Source organism: Fistularia commersonii, chromosome 3 (assembly GCF_037954325.1).
Source record: "Fistularia commersonii isolate RoL2024-O1a breed Wild chromosome 3, RoL_Fcom_v1.0, whole genome shotgun sequence".
NCBI classification, from domain to species: Eukaryota; Metazoa; Chordata; class Actinopteri; order Syngnathiformes; family Fistulariidae; genus Fistularia; species Fistularia commersonii.
The window spans coordinates 16,646,373-16,659,426 of NC_141286.1; the positions used below are offsets into that span (position 1 = coordinate 16,646,373).

The window sequence follows — 13,054 nt, forward strand, 5'->3', positions numbered from 1 at the left end:
CAACAATTTCCTTCGGGATAAATAAAGTTGTTCTCATCTCATCATCATCTCTCATCTAAAGAGTTGAAGATGCTGAGGTTCTCTCTGGGAGGGACGATGAAGGGGGAGGATCAGGAATTAGTCTATCAGAGGGACATCACATGTTAAATGTTTTAGAGATGAAATCAGAGAGGCCAGACTGCGATTGGTTTGGACATTTGTTTTTTGGTAGAAGGATAATGACTTGTGAACTGCAAGGCAGGAGGCCTTGAGGAAGAATGGAGTGAGGACATGAAGTTAGTTGGTGTGCGAAAAGAGGGTACAGAGAATACAGTGAGATGGAAGAGACTGATTCGCTGTGGCCACCCCTGCAGGGATCATCTGAAAAAAAAGACCATTTTAAATTTGATAGCTGAACTGTAGTTAATCAAACAGTTTTGTCATTACTCTGTCATACAATCTATATACCACAAAATGTACAAGAAAAGAAATTAAACATGACATTTTAAGAGTCCACACGCTCATTGTTAGCTATATACTTATGCACAAAATATGATTACTGCTGCTTCTCTTGTTTTTCCTCCCCCTATTTGTCACACTTCCTGTATTTGTTTATAAAACAGAATACGTAGAAATATGATTTGCTAAAACTGATGTTTGGAAAATGCTGGAATTGAATCAGACAAAGTAGTCACAAATACTTTCTGAATTCCTCATCAGGTCTGTCAGTATCTGCCATTTTTTTTCCACAATCGTACACCACATTTTTCTTCACAACAGCTCAGTTAATAGGCTCAAGGGCTCGACACATTTTAAGTAACAAATACTGGGTTCTATACTTTTAATCCCTTTATGCGCAGCAGTTCTTTTTTTCAGACAAAATAAACAGTGGGAGACCCCCCCCACACACACATACACACTGCACAATGCAGATATCAATGACCTATTTTGGTAACTTGGGATATCCTTCATGTCAGTGGTGAAATCTCCTGCCTAAAGATCCTCTTTTCCTCCAGGAAAGCAGGAGGAGGACGATGAGGGCTGCTGGGGTCCCCCCCAAAGTCCTGCTGTGGCTCAGTCTACTCTGCGTCATCCCTCTGGCGTCGCCCCTCAACCCAGATGACCCCAACGTGTGTAGCCATTGGGAGAGGTCGGTGTCTTTTCAGATATTCGAAATGATATAATGGCACTCAAAACGCTGCAGTGGAGTAATGGACTCCCTCCGCAACAAATCAAGGGTGAAGAGTTTGCCAATAATCAGAAGCGAAAGGGAAAAGGTTTATTCCTCTGAGACAGTAAATTCAGAGTGATGGTGATGTGACTGCTTGAGTGGTCTCACCACTCCGAGCTTGGCTTAGTAAATGCCCTATGTCATCGGCAGCAGGGGTAACATGGAGTGCAGGTGCTGTAATCGATCATCCTTCAGTAGATGTGGAAATGGATATTAAGGCCTGGTGAATATCGGTTTTCACTTCTTACCGAGGGTTACATTCTGTTACGTTTACACAGCACAAAGTGAGACATGCTGCTGCTGCCAGGAAATAAAAAATCATCAGAGAAGTAAATCAAAAGCCACTTTACTTCGCCATTATTAAAACTACACCAGGTTTGCAGTTGTTAGAACTGTAAAGAAATCCTCCAGCAAATAAATTGATTGCCCTGACATGTTTTTATGCCAGGACACACTAACATCCTTGGGTCTCATCGGGGATCGTAACTGAATATTTTGTTGAAAAGAGAAATGCTCACTTTTAATGTAACAAACATTTACACCTGAGTGAGTTATGATATATGAGTTATGATATATAGGTATTTTATCTCAGCATACTGCTTACGCTTGATTTACATCAATTTCTTACAGCTATGCAGTGACTGTGCAGGAGTCCTACGCTCATCCATTTGACCAGGTCTACTACACCCGCTGCACAGACATCCTCAACTGGTTCAAATGCACAAGACACAGGTGAGAATGTGCTGGGCAGCTTTTTACATCCCAGCATTCTAAAGCTTAGGCTGTTGTCTTATTCCTGTTGTTGCCAGAGTCTTCTAACTGAGGCTGTTAGGGCCAATGTTCTCTTAAATCCACATAAAAAAGATAAACCTCACTTGATATCATTAGATGTACAACTTTCAACTAGTCTAAAGGGGAAAGACAGGTTTTTTATATTTAAACTTGATTCTAATGCAGATTTATTTTCATTACCAAATAAAAGTTCTACAAATGCATATGAAATGTTCTTTGCAAAAAAAAAAAAAAAATCACAAAAGGACATTCTTGAATTCAAGCTGGCAGGAGATTTGTTTGATGCCATGGCAACTTGTGATTATTGTCAACCTAGTAGAAGGTCATTTAGAGGAGGGACAATGCCTTGTTTGTAGATGGCTCATATTCACAAAAATGCTACCGGGAGATAATGACTGATTCTTGTCTTACTATTGCAATACTAAGCCCCTTGAAGCCCATAAACATACCATAACTCAAGCTCAAAGTCAACTGCAAATGAACAGAAAATACAACATTCTGAGTGGTTAATTCCTAGATGCTTCACTATTAGTTTACATATGTAGACATGCAAAATAAGAATGCAGCCTCAGGGCGGCACAGGCCGGTGTCTCCCCAAGCCAGCCTTGGGGGCAAGCGTCTCCCTGAGTGGGTGGGGGTGTACCTCTCTGACACTTGTCGGGTTCGTATATCAAATTCTGTCCATCTGGTCACTCTGCAGAATCCGTTACTGATTCTGACAGTCCGACTCTGGATTATGTGGTCATTCTGATGAGTGACCGTCAGCGTATTGGCTATAATGACCACATTAAGCTTTATTGCCACCAGTTTAGCTCCTTTAGCTGAGGGTTGAGTATTGATCCCCAGAAGAAAATGACAGAAAACATTGACATCCTTGAGCAAGTGACTAAACATTTCGGCTTATTTTTGTGCAGCAATGGTATTTGGTGCTGGAATTCCTTCTGAATAATATCGTAATGTACAAGACGTTGTACTGTACTGGTGGAAAGATGAAAAGAGACCTGATTTAGTTGCTGTTCTAGTCTTTTTCATCATTTCTGTGTTAATGACAGCCCCACTAGTAGGTGGTTTAGACACTCATTCATTCTTTTTATATATATATTTTTCAACAAAGAATTGATTCACTCAAAGCACGATCTAAAGAATGTTCATTCATCCCTGATCATAGATAGGATACTTCGAAAATGTGTTTTCGTTCCTAAACAACTCTCTCTTCTTTTGCTGCCAACAAAATTCCAGTAAAAAGAGTAAATTGAATTTTTCTGTGCTTTCCTTTGTAGTTCATTGAATCAACAACTTTTCACATCTTCTCATTTAAAAGGGATCTTTGGTTACCAAGACATCATAGTCCTATTTGATCAATATTTGTACCAGGTAGATAAAAACATCATAAAATCTCCAAACATATCTTAGTTATGAATTTGTAAAAAAAATAAAATTAACTTGTAGGCCACCCCTGTTTGTTTATGTTGCAATGCTGTCTTTATTGTGATGTCATGTGTTTGCACTGGGCTCAATCCCATTCACTTTACCTGACGGTGCTAAAACAAGTCACCTATGCAACCACTCCCATTTGAGTAAAAGAGACATGAACAAGAAGAACAAAGCAGAAGACATTGTGCAAGTAGCAGCTGCGTTGCTATGCCAACAGGGATAGATAACGCCTGTTGTAAGGTAGCTTCACTTTTTGTCGTCCATTCACTGTAGACTGACCGGGTGACTCATCGCCAGCTCTTCTGTGATTATGCCGGTGCCCGGTCTATCGTCATCAGGTGCTAATTCTGCAGTTTTCTGCAGGTTGTTGATATCCTTTCAGGAGAACATCCAGCGGCTCTTGCCTGTGGTGTTTCTTCGAGCGTTTTTCACTCGCTTTCTGAGGACTTTTTTTATGCTTGTTTCATGCTTCTCTTCTTGTCCTTTCGAAAACTAACATCACTCCCTTTGTTTTTTCTTGCACTTGGAATTGCACCCAAAAGCAGCACAATGTGGCAATACTACCGTACATACTGTACCGAACCAAGTGGAAGTTAACACTAGCGGAAAACCAAAGTTAACACAATGCAACCCAGTACTTCATCAACTCAGCATGCATAGTGCCATTAAAACACTGGTGGCCGCAGGTTAAAATATGTTATTAAATGCAATTTTTAAAGAAAGAAAAATTCTTCTGTTTTTTTTGTAAAAACAAATGAGATAGACACCAAAAAGGAAGGTTCCAGGTACGTTTCCCTTTAAAGTAGCTTCTGACCACTTTCCTTGTTACTTTTTTGCTAGTTTCCATGGTATCACTGGTCATATTTTAAGAATTCATACATTAATGTTTTTACACATTTTACCAGTACTCATGATCTGGTGTGTTTAGAAATTTTTGGTCATTTTCTGTCCAGCTGATAATATAAGTGTCCAACAATAGAGAAGCCTCAAGCATCCTCCCGGGTTAAGGGTCACACAGTTTAATAGATTCAAAGTTGAATTCCGTCGCTCAACTTTAGGATGTATATTTTAATGTGTTTAGGAGTGGTATCCATATTGACACAACAGATTGTTACAGTGTCTGTATAATAATTAATGATGGTCTAATTTTAATTTTATCTGTTTTCAAAACCAAAGTACAATTCACATCACAACAGAACCTTTTTTTAATCTGTATGTGTGCATCTTCTGCATTCAATGATAGGATCAGCTATAAGACCGCCTACAGGAGAGGTGTTCGGACGATGTACAGACGACGCTCTCAGTGCTGCCCGGGCTTCTATGAGAGTGGAGACCTGTGTGTCCGTAAGTAACTTGAATTTTGCTCTCAGAGACATTGCACATCCCAAATGAATAATTTAAATCCTCTGCTAGACATCCTCATCTTGAGCTCTGAGATGAGAATTTATTTGTGAAGCAAATATGAAGAAGTGAATAGTGTCTACAACTGCTGAAAACATACCTCTTCACCAAGCACTACCCCACTAATCACACTTAGCCCCCAACCCCCCGACAGGGAAAAAAAAACAACAAAAAACAAAGGCCTGTATGTATATATACAGTTTTGAGACTGACTTCCAACTACTGGTGCTTCGGATCTTCGCTGACTGAATTGCACTTTTTGTAAGTCGATTTGAAAATTACTGTAATGTAATTGACTTGGTTCTACTTCACAATTGTGATCGATTTAAATCACACACAGCACACATTACACCAGTAGTTGACTCATATCACAAGTATGCACGTACGCACGCACGCACATGGGTTCTAGTCAAAGCAAAGTATGAAAGTTTTGGAAAGGGTAGTATTCGTTCATTCCCTGTCAGTACCCTTTATCCTGCACTTTGGGTCATAGTAAGACTCCAAAGAAATGCTGCTTTCCAAGCTGAGATACTAACTCACAGCAGCATGTTGGAATAAATGGTTTCCTCAATGGTGTTTACTAGCGGACACTTTTGCTGTTCCAAAGCCCATAGAGCATCAGCCGTGTTCGCAATTCAACACCAGCCCCTCTCACTTAGCTGAGGCACTGTTAGGGGTCATTTTACTGGTTAATGAATGGACAGTAGGAGAATACCAGATGGCTTATTATACACTTTTATATGTGTATATTGAATGTAGCAATTAGCCCCACTTCCTCAGCCACAGCGCTTTGACCCAAGTCGTGTTCAGTTTATTCACCTGTTGCTTTCGCTTAGAAAAAATGTTTTATCAAGGAAAATCATTGTTTTCTTTCCCCTTAAAACTGAGGGGAATATATATTGCCAAACCAAAGTGATTGAAAGTCATCTACACAGTATAAAAAGTTTTTTTTTTCTGTTCCTTTTTAAGTGCCGTCTGTAATCACTGGAAATAAAAGGGTATAACATTTTTTTTTTTTTTTTTCAAAATGCAACAGTCAAAGGATTTTGCCAAAGGCAGTGGAAAACCATAATATGGTGTAAAAGTACATTGTACATTTCAGCAACAGTGGGTCTAGGTGGTAGAATCGGACATTTGCATTCAGTCAGGAACAAGGTAAACTGATAATGAGGAGGCTGAGGATTCCACACTGAAACATCTGTCATAATGGACTGCTTTTCTTAAATGCAATCATTCTACACCGAGGCTGAAACGGAGGAACTCAGTTTATTACTATGAAGGAAGTATGTAGATGCTGTATTTGATGCATATCATGACAGAGGCTAATAGAGACAAAGGAGATAAAATGCATGCTTCAAATTTAACCTGTCTCCAAAGATGAGATGGAGAGAGGGAAAATACAAGTGAAGGTATTACAGCTCAATGGCTGTCAGCTCCAATAAAACTTTATCATGAGTACAAGTTGTTTTTATTTGATTTGATTTTTTTAATCAATTTCAAGAAAATCATGAGCCTGAACATATTTTCATTCAAGAAATCCATTAATATGACTATGTGTCCACCCTAATATTGTGTGCAATATAGAACAAACATTTTGGATTTGACATTACCTGTTGTTCCACTTTTGTGTTATATTGAATGTGACAGAAGTTCGAAATAACATACTGTCCTCATTAATGTGGATGGAGCAGTATTAAGGTCATTCTCATGATGTCACTTGTGTGTAATAACAAACATTTTGTGTGTTTCACCTAATAGTACATGTATATTCCAGGTAATGAAACATCTTTTACAGATAACTTTATGTATGAATATGCCTGTTTTGTTTTTTCCACAGAATGCTCTGTGTTGGTTCCAAAAGCAGCAAATAAAATTCCAGTTTAACACGTTCACTTCCATATGTTGGAGACCAACGTTTTCTTTCTTTTTATCTAAAGTTATAACATATTTCACTTTTCAGATATATATGCATTTGTGCCAAAAACACACCTAGCACCCATGTTTGTATCTACTCCTTTACTATACTAGTAGATATGGAATTTGCTATTTACTGGAATGACTCTGTCACAAACTGTTTTCCAACAGACTTGTAAATACTTAAAAATCTGTCAGAATGGATATTTTTCCTGTCTGTTATTACCTCCACTTGTCTCAGGCAGTTGTCTATACTTTCACTAGTCTTTGACCCCGAATAAATTTGAAATCCATTCAAAGGGGAGGGAAAAAGAATCTCAAAAAATCAACAGCTATCTCTCCAAACTCAAAAAATCTATAACAAAGACGTGCAGGTGGAACAATAATGTCTTTCCATGTCAATGAGTTACATGTAGAGCGAACCAATGGACTATTCTTCTTCTGCTTCCTTTTATGATATATACAAGGTTTCTTTTATTTTTTTTCTGTGTCAGACAGACAGATTGGTAGATTCGAGAGTGAATATATTCCTTGATGTGTTGGGTGGATCTTTTTGATTTGCAAGATAAAGCATCAGTATTTCTCTGGACAGATTTTTAAACCTCGTCTATGGTCCGGGTCAGAGAAAACATCAAAGAGAGGATTAAACAATTATATCCAGACAGCAGATGTTCACTGAGTACTGATATTCTACATCAATCTGCCTTGAGCTCTTCCTCTTAATAGTTAGTCATAAAAATCTTTATCTTTAACTACAAATATCCATCTTCTATTTTCACTCTGTTTCCTTTACAGTAATGTATGTATAGTTGATATTTATTGGGTCAACATGTATTTTCGTCTGGGACTGTAGCAAAACTTTGACCTTTGACTTCTGATCTGTAAGTCATTTTATCCACAAAGCTTTTATTTCCTGCTTTAATTCACTAATGTCTGTCTCTAATTTAAGGCCTGCTGACCCTAAACTAAGGTCAGAGCAGGAATGACAGTGTGTGGTTGTGCGGATAGAGATGGCAGTAGATGATACAAATTGTATTTATACACACAGCAACACATCCTCCTTATGAGGGTCTTAAATTCAAATCATGACAGACACACTGATGTATACAAACTACGAAGAGATGATTAATAGATATGAAATCATATTTTTGTGTTCACTTCAAAAGCACCCAAACCACCTTAAAATAGTGCCTTGTTTGTTTTTTTTTGTTTAGAAGTTTATTAGGACAGTGTACAATTACATTAAGCACAGAGGCAGAGATGTTTGTACCAGATTGTAGCTCATAGTTAATTTCCATCTGTAGTCCTGGACAATACAAATATAAAACTGTACAAAATAGACAATATATATAAAATATACAGATAGGCCATCACTAATAGTGTGGCATGATTTTCGCCTCCCCAAACATGGAGGTCGCGGTGATGCTGACACAGACACAAGGGAGAAATGTCTGACCCCGGACCATGGTGTCTGCTCCACATCTCAAAGACACATTTTCTGCTCCTACAATCCTAATTTTCATACTCAACCCCTTTCCCTTATATGAGCTTCACTCTACTCCTATTCTATTTTTTACAACCGTCGTCTTTTAACAATAAATGAAATCACATTCAAACTTCAATTATGTTAACAACTTAATTGTCAGTCTTTTCAGTAGTAGTGTCGTACTAAAGAAGAGGGAGCTGTAATAATGTTTTTTATTTTTTTTTGGTATAATTCAAAGTCGCTTTGCAGATTTGTCTAAAAGTGAGCTATCAACATAAGCACAAAAGCACCATCAATAACAGCAAGTTGAGATTGCAGTCAAAATCTGAGAGAGAGGAGTTCCTCTTCCTTTAGTCTTTTATCTCATCCGGGTGCTCTCCCTCCTCACTCCAGCAAAAGAAATCAATTATCCACTCTAGATAGTAAATTCTATAGGGCAGAGTTGCCTTTTCTTACTGAGAGAGGATGTGAATGGGTTTGCCGGAGGGATGGGATGGGGTGGGGCACGGGGGCTGGGGGGTGGGGGGGAGGGGGGAGGAGCACATTGTGTGTCTTTATTCCACATCTGCTTGTAAACAACTTAATTAGATTCTCCCTGAGGATCTGGACAAATACCCCTTCATTTCATTGTGAGCTAATGTTTCCAACATGCGTGCGCATGCACGCTCACAGACAGACACGCACACAGAAGCATCCTGCTCCTGTTGGCTGAGTAGTTTTGACCGCCAGAAGCTAATTCTTGGTAAATACAAGAAGAAGACAGTTTTCCAACGTTAACAGCTTTGGACGGGTCTTTTGTTGCGGGATCCACGCAGCAGGAGCCTAATTGAGAGGTTTCCCTCCCTAGTAGGGGAAAGACAGGGAGGTGAGGGGTGTCAATTTTATTAGGCACTTTCCTGACTGTTTTGTAGATTGCAACTTATTTTCCCTATTTATCTGGTACAATTTTTTTCACACTTTATATGACCCGAGCTGAGCCCATCTTTTGTTTAGAAGTCCTGTTTTTCTGCCTTTGGAAACCTTCACTTATGTTTCATCTCCTCCTGAGGCCATTTAATGTCTCTCTCAGCTGCTTCCTTTTTATTCTCAGACTAACTCACGTTGTTGGTTTTTTTCTTTTTTTTTTCTTTTTTTTTGTCCAGATACAAAATCGTTCCTCCCTGGTTGTGCTGCTGTCTGTGTCCTCAACTCGCTTCAACCCTTTCACTATCCTCATCAGCCACTATTCGCATCCCTCCCCTCTCTACCCATGCAAGCTCTTTCCTCTGCTTACATACTTTCAGTTTGTCATATTCCTGTCGGCAAGTCACTAAGATTGATGCTTTTCTTGTTGCCACCCCATCGAGCCGAACTCGATAGCTTAACACAATGAGGGGCAACGCATTAGTATTAATAACCTGCCTCATCAAAAATTGTCAAATACATCAACTTCAAAAGGTTCTCATGTACAGAATTTAATTTCATTCAACAATTCTTTTAAGTACAATTTTGTAACCATGCAACATTTTTGGAAACATCGTCATTTAGGAAGCAAGTACATATTTAATCCTGCATTTCTGGCAAAACTGCAGTCCAACGGTGTTTTTACCTTTGGAAAAATATCTGCCCAATTGTCTTCTTTTCCTTTCGGTCTTTGTTTTTTTTCCCCTTCAGGAGTTCCTTCTCTGCATCACGTCAACGAAACCTCTAACTTTTCCTGGCAATGCCCCGATGTAAACATCCCAAACTCTTGCTTTTTCTCTTCTCTCGCTGCTTTTGAACACATAAACGTCCTCTCCTTCGACCGACAGTAGCCCAATTTCCACTGGCAACCCCCCACTTATGTAATTGGAACCAATGGCAGTCATTGTTAACTAGGGCCTCAACTGATCCAGAATGGAAGTCATAGGTTTGAGTTGCATTATAGTTTTTTGTCATAGGTTTTACACCAGTTTTCCTGGTGAAACCCTCAGCATTTATCTAGGCTTGGCCTTGAAAAAACATTTGCTTCTGCCCTCCTAAAGCTTCATTGGAAATAAGCTCATTTAAAGTTTTTATTGTAATAAAAAAATAATTAGAAGATGATACATTTTCCTAAGAAACATGATTTACTTCTTATATATATATCTGATATATTTTATAATTTTATCATATATTTTATCAGGATGACATGTTCCAACTTATAACAGTTTTGATTTTTGAATGGAGATCTGCTGATCAAACCTGAACTGCTTTTAAAATCAAATCATTAATTCCACATTGGTATTTTACCATTTGCTTATTTTTATGTGTCATGTACAGAAAAGCAAAGAGACAGGGAAATATGTATTTGATTTTTTTTTTGTGGAGGCACACTGTCAAGTAGACATAATACCAAACAGTATTATCAAGAATATGTGACTCACATACATGTTAATGGGAATTTGACCATAGAAATAATATGTTTTTTTTTCCTTGAATCAATTCTTTGTAATTCTTTGTAAGCCCTTCAATATTAGTCATGTTAACTGAAAAGTCAACTTTTCAGGCAATAAGATGAGGAAATTAAAATTTGGTAAAATGACCTCACAATGGTATTTTCATGTTCACCAACAAGGCTTGTAGAAATTTGCTGTTTGTCTGCTGTGTACTGCAGTTACTTTCTTGTGTTAACTGGTTTGATTAAGAAGACTGACAAGAACATCAGCTAGAATAGATCATTAAAAAAATATGCAAGTTCTAATGTTCAAATATAGTGCAATATAGTGCAAATATGATCAGTGCTGGAAAAAAATATTCAGTTGGCAAGTTGCAAATTACATTTATTCAAAATAAATATATTTGATCTTTGAAACTAGGTTACACGCAGCTTCTTTCCTGTTACTTGATGATGTGTTTACACATTTTGTTGGTAGCTGCCTGTAAACAGGTTGCCCCAATCCTTCTTTTATTAAGTATTTATTCACAAAATAAACTTTTTCCCCACTGCTAAAAAGAAAACATTATTTTTACCATATAAGAAAATGTATTTGTATTCAACATAATTTTAGTTATACTTGCAAGCTATAGTTCTTCACATTGCTCTTGAGATTAGAAAAGCACTTAGTCAATGTCCCCTGTCATCAGCTCAATCTGTGTTGAACTCGAGGTATGACACCCGCCTCCCCATGGTTATCAAAGGGGGCAGCATGCAGTATTAGTGGACTGCTTATGCCAAAAGTAATCAAGTACAAATTTCAACTGTCAAAAGCACTTTACCTATTCATTTGGGTCATTTAATTATCATGGTTAAGAAATAAAACTTTGCAATTTTACAAGAAAATACATGGTTTAAACTACTCTCCTTACAAACCTCTGGGTACTGTGACAGTCCACAGTCTTGAGTCAGTAGTGGGCTTACTGTGAAAATCATCAGCTCAGTAGGGTTCTAGCGCGGGAATGGAAGTGATTCTGAAATGTCGACACCATGATGCTTATTCTGAGAAAAAAAAAATGCTTTTGACAGATTCGAACACATCATGAAAAGCAAACAACATTGAAAATGCCTGTTTTTTAAATCAACTCTACTATGAGTTCTGATTTTGTCTGCAAAGTAGTTTCATCCATTAATTTTCATTTGTAAGAATGACAGTTGCTTATAATTTCACAACATTGAATACTTAATGTATGTTTAAACATATATAGTAGGAGTGTTTTGGACTGTTACTAAGCTTATTTGCGGGAGGTGATGTCATATAAATTCACAAGTGAGATGTGTTAACTTTTTTGTTTGAGGGATCATCAGAGAATCGCATATAGAGGATGCATGTAAGGTCATGTTATTATTATTACAACGCAGTGTCAGGGGTTTAAACAGATTCTTTCTCACAGCGTTAGTTTTAAGCCACATTCCCCTGAAACTCCACAAACAATACCTCATGACAGTTTGACATGGAGATCTGACAGGAGGAAAGATGCCAGGTGTGCTTTACCATCCCCACTCATTCTCCTTTCAGAAGCTGATCAAGAGACTCATGGCTACTGAAAAACGCTTGTTGATGCTGAGACAATGGCTGGAATAAAGAAGTAATTTTTTACTTGAGATATATTAATCTTGCTCTACCTGATGCTGATGTAATCTTCTGTGGAGCTGTTCCAATACACTGGATGAAAGGCTCAGCTACTTGTTTAATGATTTATCAGTTTTCCCTCTGGATTTCAAAAGCATGTGACTTTGTCTCTTATTAAAACCTGGCCGAAATATGCCTCTTGCAGCACAGAGGTATTTGTAAGGAAGTTCATATGGTATTATTTTACATCGCCGTCAGTAACTGGCTGGTTTGACAATTGGAATATCTTGTTTCGTGCTATTCAGGAAAAATAAAACGCTATTCAGTGCTTTCTATAAGATATAAAAGTAATTTAAAACCTATTCAAATGAATTGAATTTGTTCTATAAAGTAGAAAAAATGCATTAAATAGACAACACAGGATAAAACAAGTTAGTGGCAGCTAACTAACAGGCATGCTGAAATCAGTCTCTTTTTTCTTATTGTCTTTCTATTGTCTGGTTGATATTAAAAGTAATTGCCAAATCTCTCAAAGGTTTTTCTGTTTTGGTGGCTCATTTGTACTGAGGTGGAGAAAAAAGCTCAGCACTGTGGTGTTATTTTCATTTAATTTCTGGCAGAAACACCAAATAACCATCATCGCTGTTTTCTAAATAAAAATTAACATTGTTTAGGTCTGTCCACCTAGATTACTTTTGGGAATACATAAATTAGAAACACTCATGAATAAAAAAATATCAGTCTGAAAATATTTTGTATCTGTGCTGGCTGAAGTCAGCTATTTTAATATATTTATAATCTTGAATGATT

The 13,054-nt window shown here is 37.7% G+C and overlaps 1 protein-coding gene across 5 annotated transcripts in view; it reads left to right on the forward strand.

The window, feature by feature from the left end:
• The window catches only part of LOC147235684 (multiple epidermal growth factor-like domains protein 11), a 158,432-nt gene that overhangs the window by 36,374 nt on the left and 109,004 nt on the right, over positions 1-13,054 (forward strand). For all 5 annotated transcript variants that reach the window (XR_015105925.1, XM_086143851.1, XM_086143852.1 and 2 more), the window contains exons 2-4: positions 996-1,129; positions 1,841-1,942; positions 4,680-4,780. Coding sequence is in view for 4 of the 5 variants with exons in the window: in XM_086143851.1 (XP_085999977.1) it covers positions 1,014-1,129; positions 1,841-1,942; positions 4,680-4,780 (319 nt within the window). In the remaining variant the exon portion in view is untranslated. The remainder of the gene's footprint in view (positions 1-995; positions 1,130-1,840; positions 1,943-4,679; positions 4,781-13,054) is intronic.